Source organism: Dendropsophus ebraccatus, chromosome 7 (genome assembly GCF_027789765.1).
Source record: "Dendropsophus ebraccatus isolate aDenEbr1 chromosome 7, aDenEbr1.pat, whole genome shotgun sequence".
Classification (NCBI taxonomy): Eukaryota; Metazoa; Chordata; class Amphibia; order Anura; family Hylidae; genus Dendropsophus; species Dendropsophus ebraccatus.
Genome location: NC_091460.1, coordinates 106,253,327 through 106,275,463, shown reverse-complemented (window position 1 = coordinate 106,275,463; position 22,137 = coordinate 106,253,327). Strand labels below are relative to the sequence as shown.

Below are 22,137 nucleotides of genomic sequence, written 5' to 3'. Positions count from 1 at the left end.
TTACTTGCCATTACACAATGTAACAAGCCATATTGTAATGTATGGGATGTTCAATGTTGTGCACAGGCAGTTCTTTAATGTTACAGGCAGTTCTTTAATGAGTTTCTGTCTGGGCACAATAGGCGCTGAACATTGTATCAATTTTTTCTTTGATTTATTGAAAGAATTTTACAATAATTCTGGGCGTTAATTATTCAAAAATATTTAGGCTATGTTCACACTCTGATCAAACAATGGCCGTTCCGTGTGACAACCTGCGGCTGGAATTAATGATCATGATCTGAACAGCTGTTGTTTGTACAGCATGTAAACATTGCCTTAAATATATATAAGTGTTTTGGTTTTTTTTTACTTTTTTTTTCTTAGACTTTTATGTTCTCATCAGAACATTTCATTCTAATCCAGGAATGATTTTTTTGTATTTTCTAGCAATTAGTATTGTCTTGTCGGTTTCGCTGGATATTCTGTTAAAGTGTCCACAAAAGCAGATGGGCCTCAGCTAAGCTAATATCGAATGTTCTCTCAGGTCTTGTGTCGTAGTTGAAAGTATGCAGCTGTAGTTTATTGACTCCTTACGGTAATTTATGTAGCAGAATTTGGTGCTATCGCAGGTGGGAGAGGGAAAGGGAATGCTAAGTATTGTTGATCCTCCTTTTGTTCTTATGAACTAGTGTGACTAGATAAATAGCTCCTCTTAATCTGACTCTCAGCAGGAGAGAAAATGGCATGTTGTTGAACAAGTTAAAGGATGTATAATCTCAGTAGGAATGAGAAGTTTTCAGCTGAATGGAATCGTTTTTGCTTTTTCCCTTCTGGGTAGTAAGTCCTTACCAATGTAAGGCAGTTGTCCTGCACATTTGAATAAAAAAGGCCAGATACGAAAAATAATTGTTGGCCAAATTCCATCCAGATTCACAATAAACATCAGATCAATTAAAGGGTAACTCCAGCGATCCCATAAAATAGCATATAAATGCACTCACTGATCCCCCACCGATTGTTTCCCACTTGCCTACTCTGCTCCTAGCCCCAGTTTTAAACTTTTACAAATTATCCCAATTTTACATCATGGCATCTGTCTAGGAAGCTACATCTCCCAGCATGCACTGCTCCTGGGAGGCACTGTCATGTGGTATCCACCCACCACTGGCTCGATCTACTTCTGCTTTGTTATACTGCCAAAAAGGAGGATGTGACCGCCCCACTGTACATATTTTCTTAGCCACCTGAACTATGCTTTATGATGCTTACAAACATGTGGACTTTACATTTACTACGTTCACACGATGTAAATTTTCTATTAATCGCGACCGTTGTTGCAGATTTGCAACAACAGCCTTGATTAATAGAAAATTTACATTGTGCTGTAGTCTATGGAATCATGGCCAGATTGTATACACATAGTATATGCTCCGGCCAGGTTCTCTAGCCACCGCAATGAAAACTGACATGTCAGTTTTGTGGGCCGCTATTCATTGAATACCAACCGCACAGAACTGTCAGTTCACACAATGGAGAGTGCGGCTCCGGCCGCACTTTCCATTGTGTGCAATGGTGAATTGGAATGTGAGCGCACATGGATGCACCTGCATCCCAATTCAATAGAAATTAAGTTTATACCGGCCAGGATAAACTTCACTGATACTGGCCTATCTGTGACTCGGCCGGGTCGCAGAACGGCTGGTGTCATTCTTTGTGTGAACGTGGCCTAAAGCTGTAGTTGTTTTGCAGGTCATACCATTTGCACTTTAGTCCAAGCTAGGCAACCTTCCAGTTTTAAATAGTCTTCCATACTGGCTATTCCTTCTCCTTATACACAGTGTCACATTGGCACAGGTATTTAGGAAAGAGGCATAATATTTTAGTATGTGCAGAGGTATAAAAGACTAGTTTAGTGTCTGCAGAATTTCAGCCTGGTATACTGTGGGTGTTCTAAGTGCTTATGTGTTGGTGCTGACTGTTAGTTAAATATGTTAGACAATGCAACGCAATTGCTATGCAACGGACGCTGTTAAACGGTGTGTGAACATACACTAAGGCTGTTTGGTCAGTATTTTGGTAAGTATTTTTTTTAACCAAAATCAAAAGTGGGTCGAATCTTTCCTTTATAATTTTTCTCTGTTGGTTCCATTCCTGATTTTGGCTACAAATACTGACTAAAATACTGACAGAAATACAAACCAAAATACTGTGTGTGCACATAGCCTAGATCTTAGACTAGACAATGTTAAAGATACTCAGAGACTAAAACTGTCCAAGAGCTAAACAGTTTATATTCATCTCCCCAGCTGTCCACAAGCTGGGGATAATGAATGATGATGCTGGGAGCGCCACATTCTGTAGCATATATGGAACGTGTCTATGCCCTTTCAGGGTATTTTGTGAAAATACATTACACATTCCAAATCAATACTATACGATTTGGACCTATTTTGACACTTTTTTTTCTTGTTTTCTCTTTTAGTCTATTATCTTTATCCGGGACAAAAATTCACATGGACAGGAGTTGTCTGGCTATATTGATTATTCCCACCGGCTGAAGACAGAAGACTTTGAAGTGTATTTTAATAGCAAAAAAAAGCTCCTTCCACGACCCACTGACTTAAGGTAACAAGTAGAACAGCAAGTAAAGTAATGTACCGTTTACACATATGGTATTAACATTTTGTCATTATCCTAAAGGGACGTATAAGTAGTTTATATTTTCTGTAGTCGGGAGGGGACCCTGTGAACACAAAACAATTATTTCTAATGTTATGTTCACACACCATCAAAATTATGGCTGTTTTTATTGGTCGGACGTTATTTAGCGACAAACAACGGCCATTATTGTATGAATAATGGGCTTTTTTAAGTAAAATAACGGCCGTTGTTTGTCGCTAAATGATGGCCGTCCAATGAAAACAACCATCATAAAACCAAATGAACACATTGAGGCCACAACCACAGGTCTTTTTTGGCCGTTTGATAGACATTTTTTAGCTGGCCTACTACACAAAAGAACAGGGGTATGTCATGTAAAAGGAGCACACCAAGAATAGACAATCATATACTAAGTTTATTAAATATACCAAATCATGTACAAAAAGACAACACTGACAAGGAAAAAAGGAACCCTACACATTATTAAAAACAATTTTAAAAAATCCTCCCAAAGAGGAAACCATATGAGACCCATGCAATATCGAGGGTCCCCCGGGCCAGCAACACTGTCAGTAAGTGTAGCTCAACAATCCCCCCTAAATAATGTGGAAAAGTACTAACACCAAAAAAACTGGGAGAAAGCATGGATAAATCAAAAATACATGTGATGTAAAGTGCTCTGTGAATGATGTGTAAATTAAGAAATAAGTATACAGTACATGAATGTGATCAAACACAGTACCACAATCAACAATAAATCATATCACCAAATGCAGAGGCAGAGGAATTTCCTAAAAATTGTTTTAATAATGTGTAGGGTCCCTTGTCATTGTTGTCTTTTTGTACATGATTTGGTATATTTAATAGACTTAGCATATGATTGTCTATTCTTGGTGTGCTCCTTTTACATGACATACCCCTGTTCTTTTGTGTAGTAGTATATGTAAATTGGTTTGTCTTAGGAAGCACCCTTTCATTACAGTATTGTAAACTGCTTTGGTGGTGCAGATGCCCATTTTTTTGGTTAGGATTTTTTAGCTGGCCATCATTTTGTGGCCATATGATGAAACTGCCAAAAAAAAAGATGTTGTGTGGCCATGGCCTTAGGCTATGTTCACACACTATTGGCCTTTTTTAGTATTGTGTGTTTTGTTTAGTCACAGTATGGAGGTACTCTATGGAATCACTCCCAGTATTGCACCAACAATGTTATATGATAATTATATTGTGCATTGTGACGTGGGCCTTGTGGCCCTTGTGGCCCTAATCATTTATACCCTAGCAACACCTGTAAGGACAGTCGGGTAGACAAGCAAAGTAAGAGACACGGACTGTGAACCATAGGCTTGTTCCCGTCCCCTGTTTCTGCTTACTTATAGTCGACAGTCCAAGGTCACAACAGCCGGGCAAAAGAAGTACAAAATCAACAAGCAAAATGTAATCAAAGGTCAGACAGAACGGTCAGGGCAGGAGGATAACAAGGATAGTCAGAATGCAAAGCAGAAGGTCAAAGATACAAACAGAGATATAGGACGCTTAGCAGGAGCAGAACTCAATAGCCAGCACCATAGTGGTAGACTGAGGATATATATATATATATATATATATATATATATATATATATATATATATATATATGAGATATATATATCAGACCAGGGATTCAGTCCTTGCCTGATTGGACAAGGCCCCCTGGTCCTGACAAAAATACCAGGTAACAGGACAAACTGACTGGCAGGAGGACCTGTCAGTGACATAATAACCAAGGAAACAAGAACTAAGCAGGTGGAGACTGGTATGGTGGAACCTGTCAATCAACACAACATGTGCTGGAATCAGACAGTGTTCAGACAAGGTTCAGACAAAAAGCAAATAAAACACAAAACAAGTGCAAAATCATGGCCAAAAACGCAGTCTCAGTCTTACCTTACAAACCGAGGACTGCACCAAAGTCCTAACAGGTACATTCATAACGACACCTCATTGTAAACAGTATAGCATATAGCTCCAAGGCATCCATATTAGTTGTGGGCCCAAAAAGTCATATATTAGAGATGAGCACAACTTGAGCATGCTCGACTCCGATCATTCAGCATTTGAATACTGGTGGCTAAAGAAGTTTGATGCAGCCCTAGGTAGTACAGGAAAACATGGATACAGCCTATGGCCTATAGCTGCGTCCATGTTTTCTTGGACTCCCTAGAGCTGTATCAAGCTTCTTCAACCACAGGTATTAAAATGCTGAATGATCGGAGGTGAGCATGCTCAAGTTGTGCTCATCTCTAGTCTCTAGTTCTTGACTTATTGGGCCCGCAACTAATATGGATGCTTTCATCTCTACTGGAGACCCTTAAACTAACTTGCGTTGCTGCAGAATCTTATAAAAAAGAACAAAGATACAAAACTAATTCTGTGCGGCTTGCTGTGTGCACCAAATTTTTTTGTTCTCTTTGAAATGTCCCTATTATCACTCCTCATAAGTTGGCAAATATGATTGTATGTCCGATCACCATAAAGGCCTGATATGCTACACAGTGGTTTGGTGGCATTGCTTTTGTTGGCATACCAAATCCGCCCGATCCATTATCCTGCCCTAAATCTCCAGGCTTCCCAACCCCAAGTATCATCATTCTGTATGTATTTGGAAAGTATCATTTTGCCAATAGTCGTACTTATTTCACTTTTTACAGTCATCCGTTACCTATTATTCTACAAATTCATATTTTTGTGAGTATATGTAACTGTAGCCATCACAGATGTTATATCTCTGCAATGTTAACTTACTCGGATGAATCTATATTACAGCAAATGAAATCCTTTGTAGTTATTGAAACCCTTACTTATTTGCATTGCCAAGATATGCAGTGACCAGAGGCTTTAGCCAAAGTTAAGGTGGTCTTTAATTGTGGTTGCGGTTTTAAAGGATTTAAATACAGTATTGGCTGCGCTTGCTGAACCTCAGTTATGCAAGCCACAGTCTTTTTAGCTATCTTGGGCTGTTTTATTACGGACAAAAGATTTTAACTAGATTTAGATCACATTCCAGATGTATTATGTTTTCAAGAAATAAGGTATAAGAACAAAAAACTACAGCACATGTATCCCATGGCTTGCTACATTCACAACTATGCCATCCTAGGGTTTAACGTGTATAGAATTTATGATGTAACCGGGTACAAACTAACAGTTCTCATTCACAGAGGCACTTTTTGGGGAAGTTCTATAAAACAGGTTAAATATTTGTAAAACAAGTTAATCTTCCATGAAACTATAAGTGTTACAAATTCGACTTGGAGGTTGTAATTTGTCTTTTTGAAGTACAGTAGTATTTATTACCAGAACCAATCTGGTTAGTCCTTGAACATTGATGCATAGTGAATAAACAGTGAACTGAACACTGTAAGGCTATGTTCACACAATGACAAAAATAGAGAAAAGGTGGACGCTTTAATTAAAAATAACGTCCATTGTTGCCGCGATTTAACTGACTGCAATGGCAATGCATTGAAGTCAATGGAATGACGGACGTTCACTGCATACAGTGTATTGAATAACGAACATTTTCACCACGGACGTCAAAATAATGATCATGCCAATTATTTTCGGATTTTTTTTGCAAACAGCAGACGTTTTTTTATTAGTGGTTTTCACACAGTTTTTCTTTGGCACCGTTCTTTCTCCGTTTTTTTCTATTAAATTCAATGCATTTTTTTAATTAGGCCGCACCCAAAGTCCAATTAGTAACGCAAACTAGAATAATGTACCAACAGCGTCATTGCAGGAGGCTGCTAAATTACATCCGTTATTTTAGACTCAAAATGACGAGCGTCATTTTAAACGTAGCTGAAAAAATGTTGTGTGAACATAGCCGTAAAATGACTGACTTTTTCTCTTTTACATTATGGATGATTTTCGAATTAAAAGTCCACCAGCGAAATGTTTTTTTTTTTTTTTTTTAATCAACTGGTGTAAAAAAGTTATATAGATTTGTAATTTACTTCTATGTAAGAATCTCAAGCCCTCCAGTACTTATTAGCTGCTGTATGTCCTGCAGAAAGTGATGTATTTTTTCCAGTCTGACAGTATAAATGTGCAGATTAGGTCTATCAATCTTTATTCTAGGACAGAAGAGAGACTGTCCAGAATGCAGACAATTCTAGCAACATCTCAGCTGTGTGAGTCTAGCTGAAGAGACATGAATGTAGTGTCCCCTGCTGTTAACCCTTTCTGTGCTGATTACTCTTCATCACTTACATGCTGCAGCACAGAAGGGGTTAACATCAGGGGACCCTCATGTCTTATCGGCTCCTGCACTGCTGACCCCCTCACAGTGCTGAAGCACTGCAACACAGAAAGGGTTGATAGCCGAATACTATTGGAGGGTGGCAATGCAGGAGCACATAAGCCATGAATTTCCCTTTAAGATCTTTAGATCTGCCCATTTATGTTAAAGTGCATAGATATTATTTAGTTTTTAATATTTGTATTAATAAAGTTAATGTAGTATTTATAGGAAATTGTTTCGGAGGTGACTTATCATTCTATTAATCTTAGTACATTTTACGCTACAAACTTAAGACTGCCCATTTTTATAGAGTGAAATTTAAACAATTTGTAGAAGAGAATGTGTTGGATAACAAAGATATCTGTGTTCAATTATTAACAGGGAGTTTCCTATCATAACAAATTATTGAATATCACAAAGATATCCCATAACTGTGTGAGCAGTGGGGGAAGGCAACATTGGCACACTCTTTAAAAGTTGTAACACATATAAGGATTAGAGATGAGCACAACTCAAGCATGCATGAGTTGGATCCCTTGTTATTTGATCACTGTAGGCTGAAGAAGTTGAATGCAGCCCTATAGAGTCCTGGAAAACATGGATACAGCCTGTGGCCTATGGCCCTATGCATGTTTTCCCAGACTCACTAGGGTTGCATCCAACTTTGTATGCCACCAGTATTTAAATGCTGAACGATACAACTTGTGCATGCTTGGGTTGTGCTAGTCTCTAATAAGGATTCATATTGCCTGTTTGGGAGGGGTTCAGTGTAGAGAAAGACCCAAAAGGGTTTCATATGCTACCAGGAAACTTCTCATATGCCCCCAAACAGCACCTTAGCTGCCACCATACAGAGTCTTAGGTGGCCCCTTCCAAGTCTGGGGCTCTAATGTTAACAGTGTTACACAGCTCCCTTCTAGGACTGTACATATTAAACAGTAATATTATTAAATGTGTTTCCTCCTCTTTTCTGTGCCTCTAGAGTGGTTTTGATATCAGAAAAATGCACTTGAACAAGTTATGGTTCCATCTGGGCTACGTTTGTGTTTTTCAATGCTTGCCCTTGTTTGGATCATATTCCTTCGTGGACAGGGTTCGCTATCTCTATTACCGGTCTGCCATTTACCTTATTCATGTAATGTGTTTTTTTATTTTGTAATGTTCTGTTTATTATATTAGCCCCCAAAAATTGCAGGTTCAGCCAACTTATTACTAATGTGTATGGTGCCCTTTATTCCACATAAGGGCTGCAGACAAAAAAAGTGTTGAGCAAGCATGCTCGGGGTGTTTGGGGTGCTGTTTAAATATTTGTGGTACTGTACTGACACAGCATGTCAGTTGAGTAGATCCAATATTTAAATAGTTTCTGAGCTCCAGCATGATCGTTCATTATGATGGAAGGAGCTCCAAAACTGTTTAAATACTATTTCTAATTTTTGTATATTTTGTTTATACATCCATTCAAGAAACAAAAAAATTTAAATGAAAAAATGCTATATGTTACTGCAAGATACAGTAGAACTCTGGTGTCAACAATGTACTGCATTTTTTCATTTACATTTTTCATTTACACTTCCCTTCAAAGTATGAAATATACAAAAATTAGAACGAAAAAAGACATACAAGTAAGGCACACTAATACAATACTTATAGTAATAACTCATTTGAATGTCATTACTAGCTATATATTTATTTTTATAATGAAAATGAATATCCCTTTTCAATTCCATTTAAGTGGATACTGTAATACTTGCAGCATTTCCAATCAACTTGTCACCAGAAATGTGAATTTATAAAGAAGGAAACTATGTGAGTCACCAGGAAGTACACATTTCCATATTTAAGTAAAATCTTTTGACAGGACTTCTGTAGAGATTTGTTCTGACTTGAGCTACTGAAATCTATGAGTCACTCCTTGAAATGGGGTAATGACAATTTTGAAAGGTTGTACTATTTTTATTTTTTTTTATTTTTTTCAAATATGATTCTTTCCATCCCAGAGACATTTTGTCCCATGTCTTTGAATTTGATGTGTTTCTAGTTTTACTATCTGCTAAAGTTACTACTTACAGTAATAGCTAATGAAAGTACACCTCATCAGATCCGCTTCTAAAATGATGGTTTTAAGGATGAAAAATAACGGTATATAACACTGAACCCATTTTGTAAGAATATTTATTAGTACCTCCATGTCCTACTCTTTACAGTGTATGCGACCAAATTATTTCTTTCCCTCTAAATAGAGGAGACTCAAGAGATTACAACAAATAAAGCATCAGCCATAAACTAATAAACGTGTTTTCGTTATCTCCAGCCTACTCATTCAATCACTGACTAAGATGGGACAGTGCCACGGCCAGCGATTAGCTGAGTAGGCTGTCACTCTTGTGTCTCCAGAATGACAGCTCGCTCAGCCAATCACTGGCTGCAGTGCTGTCTCTCAGTCAGTGATTGGCTGAGTAAGATTTTGGCTGCAGGGGGACACCTGAGACCAGAGACTACACCAGAGAGTACACCGGGGGAGCGCGGACAGGTAAGTATTGATGTTTGTGTTTTCATAACATCCGATAATGTCTCATACCCATAGGAAATGGCCAAGCAGCATACACTCTATGCTGAGCTGCCATTTGCCACAGGGGCGGCATGTCATCAGATGTTTTCAAAATGTTGACAACAGCGCAGAGTGGTCAACCTGCGAACTGGCAGCGGCGGTGGAGCTGGACAGGTAAGTATGAGTTTTTCCCAGACAACCCCTTTAAAGTTTTATCAATTAGTCCCCTGATCCAAATCCTATTTATAGATGTCCTGGCCATTGGTAATTTGGATGCTTTTGGTGGTTGCTTTGCAGTAACCAAGACATCAAGACTCGTGGTTTTGCTTTACTATAGGTAACTTTACTTAAACATGAAAACTTAATTCCCACAGTAGAGGTATATATAGCGGAGATGAAGGAACAGTGCGCAATACGCCTTCCTGACATGTCTCACTGACACGTCAGAAGTTTTTACAAATGATAGATACACTATCTTAGCTCCATGGTATCCTGGTATGCCTTCATAACTGACATGACTATTAAACTCCCCAAAGAACATGTGGCCAGGGAAAAGCTGGGTATTCAGTACTATGCAAATGTTTATTTAAATGTAATAGCGGGTAAGTGCAGGGGAGGCCGCAGGGAGGTGTGGGGGGGCTGCCTAGGTGATCACTAGAACGTCAGAGCAGCCCATAGAGGATAGCGGCAATCTGCTGCTGCCATTCCTATTCCATGTAGCGATGCCAGCAGATCGCTGCTATCACAGTCCTTTGTCTTTGAACATGTTGAAAGACAAACGACAGTAATGATCAGTTGACATAATTCATGACGGCTAATCGTTGCCTTCTATTACACGGGATGATTAACGTCCGATAGCTGCCGAATACGGCTAATAATCATTCCATGTAATAAGGACTTATCTCAAGTCCTTCTGTCTCTTCAGTTAATCCAAGACAGACTCAATGATGTTGACATCAAGGCTGTGTAAGCACTATATCATCACATCCAGGAGTCCTTGTTTTTCCTTTTCTTTTTTGCCCAAGATAGTTCTTAATCAAGTTGGTTGGATGCTTGGGGTCATTGTCCTTCCACAGAATAAAAATTTGGGGCCAATCAGATGGCTCCCTAATACAGCATTTTCCCCATCTGTCTAAAACCTTTGCACAGCACTTGACTTAAGGTATTGCTGAGTTCCTTTCAGCTAGCCTTAACCCTCTTCCTAAACCCAATTTACTTTTACCACCACCAATCTCCCCTTCCTTACCAAAGGACACTCGGATAGCGTTGGAAAAATTGGCCACAACAGCCTCTTTATTAAAGTGCTTCTAAAATTAACAAGATAAATAACATTATATAACATAAATAATAAGATAAACAATAGGGATGAGCGAACCTCGAGCATGCTCGAGTCGATCCGAACCCGAACTTTCGGCATTTGATTAGCGGTGGCTGCTGAACTTGGATAAAGCCCTAAGGCTATGTGGAAAACATGGATATAGTCATTGGCTGTATCCATGTTTTCCAGACAACCTTAGAGCTTTATCCAAGTTCAGCAGCCACCGCTAATCAAATGTCGAAAGTTCGGGTTCGGATCGACTCGAACCCGAACCCGGTTCGCTTATCTCTAATAAACAACAATATAAATCAGATCTAGGGGGGTCTAGCAGAGCACAATCAAGCAGCAACAGTACTTAAACTATTCCCCGGCCGCACTACACCAACTAGGGACTTGACTCTGTCACCTGGCACTGCACTTCTGTTCCCCGGGTCCTATCCCAGTGGGAACCACACACAGTTAGCAGCAAGGAAGTGTGTGTGGGGGGTACCATCCCTGTTATGGGTCCCTCTCAGAATAACTTCACCTTGAAGTGCCCTGCAAGACCTTCCTACCACATCCTGTCATGACAATAAGACATAACGAAAAGCCCTCACCCGGACACCAAAATATACTGCAATAAGGGTGGACAGGCTAAATCTAGTCCAGTGGAAACTGAAGCTTCACCTCTTCTCCACCTCTTCTTATAGGCCTACAATTCCTTGGTAAGTGACTCACCCAGCAACTCCCACACTTTTCCCTGTTACCCCCCCCCCCATCTGACCTAAACTTAACCCTAACTGCGTCAACTCTTACCCCTTACTTAACCCCTTAGGCCAACTATCCCACCTAAAATAGTCAAAATAAATGATTTTTTTTAAAAATCTGAATATCATGTAAAACAAATGAAACAAACATTTAGAAACAGCTGAATATGTCAGATTATATGTACAGTATAGCATTATAAGTACATTATTATATTATATAATATATTATATATATATAATGTATAATATTTAATATATAATATAATATATATTATATTAGTAGTAGTAGTAGTAGTACAGTATAGCAGCATGTGGAGTATAATGTATAGTAAGGGCATGAACCTGAAAAAACTAAAGCAGTTTGTAGATACCGGATGGAACTGCAGATCCCCATAATGCAGTAGTGTAGTACAACAGGCTAGAATAGAGAAGCGGTGCTGCTGTCAGAGGTCTGTGGTCACATGACATCAATGGTAAAGGTATGTGTGTTCAGCATGGACCAATCAGGAAGGGAGACTCACAGAGATGTGCAGGAGGACAGTGACAGAAACTTTTTGATACAGCAGTGTGAATGGCTGAGTGTAGGCAGATTATAGCAGGAGTGTGTATAGCTGAGTGTAAGTGCCAACACATTATAGCAGCAGTGTGTATAGCTGAGTGTAAGTGCAGGCACATTATAGCAGTAATGGAGAGGATGAGAAACACAAGGGCTGACAGAGACTGCAAGAAGCATGAAGAAATGAGCAGAGCTTATGTCGGCACATAAATACAGCATTCTCATCTGGGGAGAGAGGGGTTACAGCTATGAAGAGATTACCTCTGCAGTCCTGTCCCCTGATGTAAGCCCCAGCCTGAAGTGGATCTGCTATGATTTGGAAGGTGATGGAGACTTCCTTAGTCAGAGTAAAGTGCTTTAGACCTCGTTATGCAGACCCTGCCCCTCCCCCACTCCCATTCCCACCCAGTACAGGAAGCTCTTAAAGCAAATCACAATTTAGAAAAACTGGAAACAAATACATCTGCACAGGAACACAATGGAGCTTTCATTTTGAAACAAGGTGGAGAGGGCAGGTGATAGGTGATTGACAGGGGAAGAGTCTGGGTGGACACCCTAGCCCTTTAAGAGCCATGAAAGGAGTATATGTGCATCCTACAGGCAGAGCAGTTAGGCAGTTGCAGAGACGTATATGCACACCATCATCTAGCAATTGATCTATTTAGGAAATTAGACAAGAATGTTTTAAAAGAAGAGACTGGGTCATCTTTTACGACAATTAGTGTAGAATTAGGAGAAATGTGGCGTGACACCTTGATGACAGCTTTTAAATGTTACTAATGTTCTCAGCTTAACCATGAAATATAGTTTTAGATTGAAAATGAGTTGTTATGCAAAGCTGAAATGCAGCTGTGCTGGAGAAGGATAGGTAACAGTAACTAAAAGCCACTACTCAGTAAACAAGGCAACAGTACTTTGCCAGGGAGGTTAGGGGAATAAAAAGAAATTACAGTCCATTTTAACTTAACATATTTGGATGGAGTAGGAAAGAAGTGCACTCCTGCCAACTCAGTAAATGTTTAGCTTGGAGAACTTTACTTCCACATCTGGCTTGTGTTATACACTGTAAATATTACTTCTTTCAATTTCATTTTTTCAATGCAAATTTAAATTTATGAAGGAAAACAAGATGACTGCAGTGGAAAGATTTAAAGGTGAAGATAACAGGTTGATCAGGTATAGGAATTAAAGTTGATGCAGAGTTGTAGGTAGATCTGAGTCATTGGGAGCCTATGACTGCAAATATCTTCTGCTGTTATATATATTTCTACTTGTCTGCTGTATGGGTTTGCTTCACATTCACACTATGTTAATTGTATTATGTATTGTTGACAGACTAAAGTGTGGCGGCACCCTTTATGACCCTAAATAACAATTCAATCAATTGGTAAATAATCCAATGTATTATAAATATTATTGTTAAAAGGGTACTCCACAAAAAAAATTAAATCAACTGGTACCAGAAAGTGGGGATGTGCTCCTGCTCTGGACAGTTCCTGACACAGACAGAGGTGACAGAAGAGAGCACTGTGTCAGACTGGAAAAAATACACCACCTCCTGCAGGACATACAGCAGCTGATAAGTACTGGAAGATTGTAAACATTTTGACAGAAGTGCAAGTTACAAATCTCTGGCACTTTCTGACACCAGTTGATTTGATTTTTTCCCCCTTACTGAAGTACCCCATTAAACATTTATAATGTTCTTGTTGCACATACCAGAAGGGAAGGTTATATGTGACAAGCCATTTACTTAAACATTGTGATTCATATTGTCTGTTATAGCCCACTCCTGAAGGTACTGCAATAACCATAATCATATAATAATTAGGCACAGAAATTTGCCAATTAGTCTCATCACAGCATCTCATTGTAGCAATGTAGTATGGATTGAAATTCCCTTTCTGCCCATCAGGCACCTGTTGTTTTATGGGATCCAGACCTTATTGCTTCATAAAAGAAATATCTTCAAAATTAGAAAATGCATAAAATTACAGTTACAGTTATTTTAGTGACCCTTCCGCCCATAAAATAGAAAGTGATCTAAACATCACATGTACACCAAAATGGCACAAAAAAGGTCAACTTATCCCAAAGATAGCAATCCTCACACAGCTCTATTGGTGGGAAAAAAAAACGTAAAAATTACAAAAATTGGAGGGAAAAAAAAGCAATTTGTAACAGATGACAGGAAAGTACCTGATGTCAGCAAATGTACAGTATCGGTGGTTTAAGGGGGAGCAGCGTTGGATACAGATTTGCAAAAAAAAAAAAAACACACCATAATTTATTCAAATTGTCCCAAAAATGTATTGGTACCCCAAGGCCTCAGTAATTTGATATGATGGCTATAATATAACCTATAGTATAACAATGAAAAGATGGCCCAAAAATCCACGTGGCGCTCCGTTTTGTCTGAGGCCTTTGTGTAAGCCCCATAGCGCACTAGGGCCAAACACAGGATACTTCTAAAAATGTCATGATGAGGAGAATAAATATTGAGTTTAATTTCTTTGTTAGCATTTGCTGAACTACAGAAAGATGCAGTATAATGGAATACCTGCAAAAAAAAATTAAAAATTCAATCCTGCCCCAACTTTGCTTTGATTTCTGCAAATATAAATTCTGTGAATGTAAATTAATAACTAATCAGTGAACCTCGAACCTGAGCATGCGCCATTTGATTACCGGTAGCAGAAGAAGTTTATGCAGCCCTATAAAGGTCTGGAAAACATGGATACAACCTATGGCCTATAGTTGTACCCATGTTTTTCAGGACTTCCTATGGCTGCATCCAACTTCTTCAGCCACTGGCAATGCAATGCCACATGCTTAGGTTCGGACGGACAGTTCGCATTATGGTAACAGCCCGATCAGCCAATCACTGGCCAAGACAGAACAGCTAAACGGAATGTTACCCGTAAGTGGAGGTGGGATTGCTCGAAAACGTAGGAGGACACTGGGGGAGCGTGGAGAGGTAAGAATAGGCTGTTTGTTATGTTAACCCCATAGGTAGCAACATGTGAAACGTTATTTTGAAGAGGAATACCCCTTTAAGCTCCAGGGCTGTGATACCAAATCTATACCAGTCCCCCTAAACATCACATAATATTTATATAACTGCTAAGCTCTTATCAGGCATTTGGACAATTTCAGGTGCCCGTTCAGATGGACAATGGTTGCAAAACTGGCCTTAGTTAAAAATAAAAAATAGTTTCTTGGCAATGTCAACTGTATTGGAAGTTGCAACAGTATTTATTTTTTCTTTTTTAAATATATAGGGGAGATTTATCAAACATGGTGAAAAGTGAAACTGGCTCAGTTGCCCCTAGCAACCAATCAGATTCCACCTTTCATTCCTCACAGACTCTTTGGAAAATGAAAGGTGGAATCTGATTGGTTGCTAGGGGCAACTGAGCCAGTTTCACTTCACACCATGTTTGATAAATCTCCCCCATAGTCTTCCATAGTGACCAAAGGAATATATTGACTCATAGTATTTTTTGTGTTTAATGTTCGTTGCAGCATAAAGTCTAGTGAATATGTTGCATAAAATTTACACTGTGCAATTATCGAAATAAGCCTTTATGCGTTTGTGAACAGGATTACAATTTAATTTTACTTTAAACTATACTTTTCCAAACAAGCAGTAGGATTCCTAAGTTATTTCCCACACTGATTCAACCATTAGGTTTGTCCTTATATCACCTGGCACAAACCATACTGGAATAATCACAATCAGAAATCAGAAGGTTAAATTATATAAGAAAATGATGTGTATAATTTTTAACAAATGTCGGTTAACATTGAAAATTATAATCTAGAAACAATTAGACTTTTGGCATGATGTGTGTTTGGGAGCAAGAACTGTAAGTATATAAATCCTGTCTGGAGTTTTCTTTATCTGGCCCGGAGTCTAAATTATGGGGTTGTGATCCTGATTTCATTTAGAGGTTCTGCTCTGACATCTAAATTAGGAGTCTCAATATATTTTGGGGTCTTTTCTGAGTTCCAAATTAATTAAAGGTTCTGGTCTAGGTTGTATAAAAATTTAAAGGTCTCATGTCTGGATAAATATTGGAGTCTAATTTGGGTTCTTTATTCAATTAGGGATCTAGAGTATTATTTGTCTTGGGGTCTGAATTTATTTAGGTGTCTGTTCCAAGTTGTGAATAGATTTAGGCGCCTGGACTGGGGTCCGAATTTGAAGTGGTGGTCTGGGTTCAAAATTAATTTGGGGGTCTGAAATTTGTGTAGTTATAGAGGATGGGGGATAAAATGGCTGTGCTGATCAGAAAGAAGCACTCCTCCATTCAGCACTTACTTCCCATTGCAGTGAGCGTAGAAAACAATATAGATCTTCTGATCTTATGTTCTTACAGTTGCGTACCCAAATTCCACCCCTCTGTATCTCAAATAAATTTGTACAGAAATAACATATAATAGTATAATATAGAAATAATTTGGCTTGGTGAAATACTGGCCAGAGAACAAAACCTTACCAGCACTAGCTTCTGCATCAGTGTTGGATTAAACAGAGACACTGCAATCTGCAACCTGAGGTAAGATGTTCATTTCGCCTCATGGAAGATGCCATTCTGAGTGTAAGAGCTGATGGGACCTAAAACTTTTAAATGGAGAAATATAACCTAGTATAAGGATTAGCATTCATATTTTTATACTCCTTGTCAATGCCATGGCAAAGGTATACAGTATACAGTAATAGGGGTATAAAAAAAGCACACACACAAAAGAGTTTATGTAGCTGTAAAGCTTAGAACAGAGATTTCTATCTTATTGACTACAAATGTAAAAAGTTTGTGTATGGTAGAGCATCTACACAACCAATTGTGCAGCCCCTCCCTACAGTTCTAGCCAAGCAGAGAACACTACAAGCACCTTATGACATTCATTCAGTTGGCGTCGCAGACGTAATTGCTAACTCTTCACTTTGGCAACACCAGGATAGTATATCCAATAAAATTCCTCCAGAAAATGTGCCTATTTTCAATGGAAGAATACACCCACCAGGAGACATTGTCCCAGTGCTTGTAAAGCGTAGATGAATCATTTCATGACATCCTAATAGCTCTAGCAGTGGAAATTTGCAGCGTATCAAAAGCAATCTGTACGCTTTAGAATTATTTCACAGAGAATCTGTCACCAGGGCAAACTGCTTTAAAACTGGATGTCAAATTAAAGTGCGGTATGTAAAGTGACTGGCTGTGAGGCACCATGTAGTAGTGACCACAGCCAGGGGTGTAGCTACAATTCACAGGGCCCCATAGCAAAAAATCTTTAGGGGCCCCCCTCCCCTACGCACAACACAAAGCACTGCACATATATATCTGCTTTACTGCTGGTGCACTGATAACCTTTTACCTCTCCACATTTTCCTTTCCTAATTGATTGCGCAGCTGGAGAACAGAGGTCAGAGGTTATCAGTGCAGTGAAGCAGAGATCTCTGTCTTCTGCTTGTTAACCCTTTTTTGTGTTGCGGCATGTAAGTAAACATTGGGTCACTTACACTGCAGTACATAAGGGGCTAGGCAGAAGGACACACCTCTCTTACCTTCTCCCCCGGGCCCCCCTACTGCACGGACCCCATAGCAACTGCCTACCCTGCCTCTATGGTAGCTTTGCCCCTGACCACAGCGCTATACACCCTGAAGAAGTCGAAGCTGAAGAAATATTGGGTCTTTAAATCATTAGCACTCACTTCAGGTTAATGTTACATCCTGCTATGTACTAGCTGAAAATCCCCAGTGAAATGTATGAAAGAGAACTTATGGTTCTCTAATCCCATAGCTTGTGTTTTTCAGAAACAGACCAGGGGTGTTGCTAATGGCTTGCACACTGGATCTTTAGCTCAATTACCGGATTTCTCAGCAACTGCTAACCCTGGTGAACCTGTTGAACCTGTTAGGTAGCTGAATTGTTAAGAGACACATGGTACCTTTCCTATATCCCTCTGTGCTTCCGGGAAGCAGAAAAAGCATTTCCAAGCTCCTGCACAGCTGCAATCTGTAATGTCTCCTCTCTCCACTCCCTGCTTGATTGACACCTGGAAGCTGGGTCAGGTATGGGAGGGGGAGCAAGGAGGTTTTACAGCTTGCTGCACTTCAGGAGCTCAAGATAGCCTCTTTGACTCTTCTTACTATACTGTATAATAAAAGCCTTTCTGGAATCACATATGAAAAGGTACCGTGTGTCTTCTTGATCTAGCAGCTTCAGCAGTTTGGAATGGGAACTGTAGTTAATAGATTCCCTTTAAATAAATACCTAAAATCTGCAACATCAGCTCATAAGTGGACCAAGTACATATAAACGTACCCTTACGATTGGCTGTTACTCGTGATCCAGTGCTGTCTTTTTGCCTCTAGGTGAATTTTTTTAGCCATCCCCTGAGTTTAATGGGTGAAATTATGAGAAATCTCATCCACATGCTGTAACTTAAATGCACAGTGCAAAGTTACCTACACTGCAGGTTTTATAACCCAGTAGGTCAGGTAGGTTTTACCCTTTAGTTTCAACTTTAGCAGTGCAAAGGTTGAAAGCAGCAAGAGACCATGTCCATGTTTTCCCAGTCTTCCTATAGTTGTATCTTCTCCAGCCACTAGTAGTCAAATGTTGAATGATCGGACTCGAATTATAATGTTTAAATGATAGGTGCACTTTAAAGTGAATGTCAGTTCAGTTTCATTAACTGCTATGTCTTCTTTAAACATCTTTTATTTTTAATATAATTAGATAATTCCACTCATTATTTCCTATATTTCCTAACATAAGGCTATGTTACTACTTCGGGAACATATTGGGGGAATACAGCCATCTCGTTAAATAGGCGCATGATCTTTATTAGCAGTCTTCTATTTAACGATATGGCTGTGTTCCCTCAATATGTTCCCGAAGTGGGAACATAGCCTAAAGCTGACCCCTGAGTTGCAGAAAACTGTGTCAGTCTGTGTTCTAATGGGCAGTTAAAGGCTATGTTAGCACACAGTAAAATAAAAGCAAAATACAGCTGTAACTTAGAGGTCAAAATACGGCTATTTTTTAAATATAGTATATTAGATATAGTAGAAATTGTCTGGCAGTGCACACACTGTATAGAGTAATGTCCATAACTGGTTACAATGACCTGCTTTTGCAAAATACAGCTGTTTTTTTTTTTGTTTGTTTGTTTTTTAAACCCCTTAGAGACTGATGACAGACCTGTTCATCATTGCACCCTTAGGGGGGTTCAGAGACATGCGGAGTCCCCACTCTGAACTGCCATGTCCACTAATTAGACACTTAAAGCGACTCTGTACCCACAATCTGGGGGCAGATTGTGGGTTCAGAATTGCTTTAATGCAGTTGTCAAAACTGACAGCTGCCATTAAATGCCTTCAAAAGCGCTTGCCTGGTGGTCTAGTGGACGGATTGCTTCCCCCAATGATCTCGGCTTGGCCATCCATTGCTCTGGGCTCAAACAGCCCATACTAATGGGTCGCTGATTTCCTGAATAATTCCCTAGTATAATGAAGCGTTTCGCTTAGTTATTACTGTTAATTCGCTTATCTCTACAAACCATATTCAAAATAATTATCAGCAGGAAATAAAATTCTATTATATAACGTAATACATACAATACATGTAGAGCTGTTTATTTACCCTGATTTATTTGTTTCATTGTTAAAAGTCAATTAGAGTTCAAGAGGAATTACAGTTCAGATAGCGAGCATTATATTATAATATAAATCAATTACATCCTACAAGCCATATGCAGTAGTGCATTGAACTTCTTTAAACTATTTCCCATAATGGCATTAACAAGTTACCTCTACATTCTCTTGGTTTGCAAAGACTTTTATACACATTCTAAAGTTACACTCTTGTGAATAAAAAATAAAAATGACTTTTCAGTCTGATCTATTAACAAGATTTGAATGTGAAATGATACAGAGAATCCAAGCTGGTTGTTACTTGCCAGCAAAGCTCTGTTTCAATGCTATATATCTTGGCAGTATACCTGTAACTCGAAGAGTGTATCTCCCAAAATAATGAGTTTTATTATGAGTTTTTACTATTTACTACTTATTTTGAGTTTTTAATATTTACTAAGAGTTTTTAATATTTACTATGACGGCACCCCTGGCCAGGAAGAGGGCACATATTCGCCCCTTCCCCCTGGTGTACGCCTGCCATATCCCCCACTTGCATGATGGGTGGGCAGCAAGGTGGGGAGGAGGCATGGCCTCCTCCTGTTCCTGATTTACAATGTGAGCAGGCATAAATCAAGATACAAATGTACACCTGCTTCCATTTGTTGCACTTCCATTTGCTTCTATTGATTCTGCATTGGGCACAGGGCTGGCAAAGTAAATCTGGCTTGGAAAAATGAGGCAGGGCTTAAGGTATTATACTCATACGTTGCTCTTCATAAATGCCACCCCAAGGCACAATTATTTTAACCCCTTAAGCACCCATAACATACCTGTACCTCATGGAAGCCTGTCACTTAAGGACGCACGATGTACCAGCATGCCAGTCCGGTGGCGGGATATCGCGTGGGGAGCGTCTGCTATTAGCAGCCAGGTCCTCACTGTTAGCTGCACTCCTGTCACTGTCCGATTGGGATCCCCTGGAGGTCGCTAACCTTCCTCCCGGGAGTCAGGTCGCAATCAATGTGTAAAGTCTGCCACAGGCTAGCTCGATGCATTGATCGCAGATAACACTGATCAATGCTATGCTATGGCATAGCAATGATCAGTGTTAGTAATGAAATGTAAGAATGTAAAAGTCCCTTAGGGGGACTTAAAAGTATAAAATTTTATTTAAAAAAAATAAAAATTGATCTACACAAATCTGATACTAATAAAAACTAGAAATCATGGAACAAAAAAATGACACCCCATGCAGTCCCATACGTGTAAAAATAAAAGCACTATAAGGGTAACAATAGGGCAATAGTAATCACACCTATTTGCAAAAAAAAAAAAAGTTTTACTGTTAAAAAAAAAAATTAAAACATTGCAAAACAGTAGTATTCAGCAGTATTCAGACTGACCTATACAATAAAGATATCATGTCAGTTTTACCGTAAAGTGCATTGCATAAACACGGAACCCCCAATTTTTTCCCAATTTTACCACATAAATCGTATTTTGGGTGTTCCGTCATACAAGGTCATTTTGGGCTCTGTCCTTAAGGGGTTAAATTGTGCCCCTTCCTCTAGACCTTAACATTTAACTTGTGATGTCTCTTCTGTGATATTTTAACAATTCTCTAATGATGTCTTGTTTCAATGATAGTTTACATCAGACATTGCATTGAAGGCATAGGGGGACATTTATTAGGACTAGGTTTACACTGCATTTTTGCAATCAATTTTTTCATCCATTTTATGCAAAAAAATGGATGAAAAAATTGATGCTTTTTTGTGCATCAGTTTTGATCCATTTTTTCCATTGACTTTCATTATTTAAAAAAGGATCAAAAATGGATCAAAACGTATCTGTTTTTTTTAACATACACAAAAATGTTGTCAACCAGTTTTTTGTGTACACTAAAAAAAAAAGGATGCATTTTGATCTGTTTTTTTTTTAACTCCATTTTTTATAATGGAAGTCAATGGAAAACAGATCAAAACAGATGCACACAAATGCATCCATTTTTTTCATACCACGGATGAACAAAATGGATTGCAAAAATGCAGTGTGAACCCAACCTAAGGAGTCTAATGTGTGCAACTATTCTAATGTGGGTTGGTGTTTCTTTTGTTCCAATAAATTGTGTATGATTTATGGAAAAGTCGCACTGTCATAGTAAATGTGTCTAAGTGAAAAAGTTGCAAAAAAAAATAAATAAATCACAAAACAAATTCACTTGGTACTGACCAGATGTAGACCTGAACCAGTTTTTCCAACTTTTAAAAAACTTGGACGCAAATCTCAGATTATGTTGAATTCTGGTACATAAATAGAACCAAAAATGGGTGAAAAATCCAAATATTCCCCCTTTGTGTCTTTCAGTACCTTACTAATTCCCTGATGC

General features: G+C 38.9%; 1 protein-coding gene across 5 annotated transcripts in view; it reads left to right on the top strand.

The window, feature by feature from the left end:
- The window catches only part of CFAP299 (cilia and flagella associated protein 299), a 264,261-nt gene that overhangs the window by 221,148 nt on the left and 20,976 nt on the right, over window positions 1–22,137 (top strand). For all 5 annotated transcript variants that reach the window (XM_069976697.1, XM_069976695.1, XM_069976696.1 and 2 more), the window contains one exon: window positions 2,465–2,607. In XM_069976697.1, coding sequence (XP_069832798.1) covers window positions 2,465–2,607 — 143 coding nt within the window. The remainder of the gene's footprint in view (window positions 1–2,464; window positions 2,608–22,137) is intronic.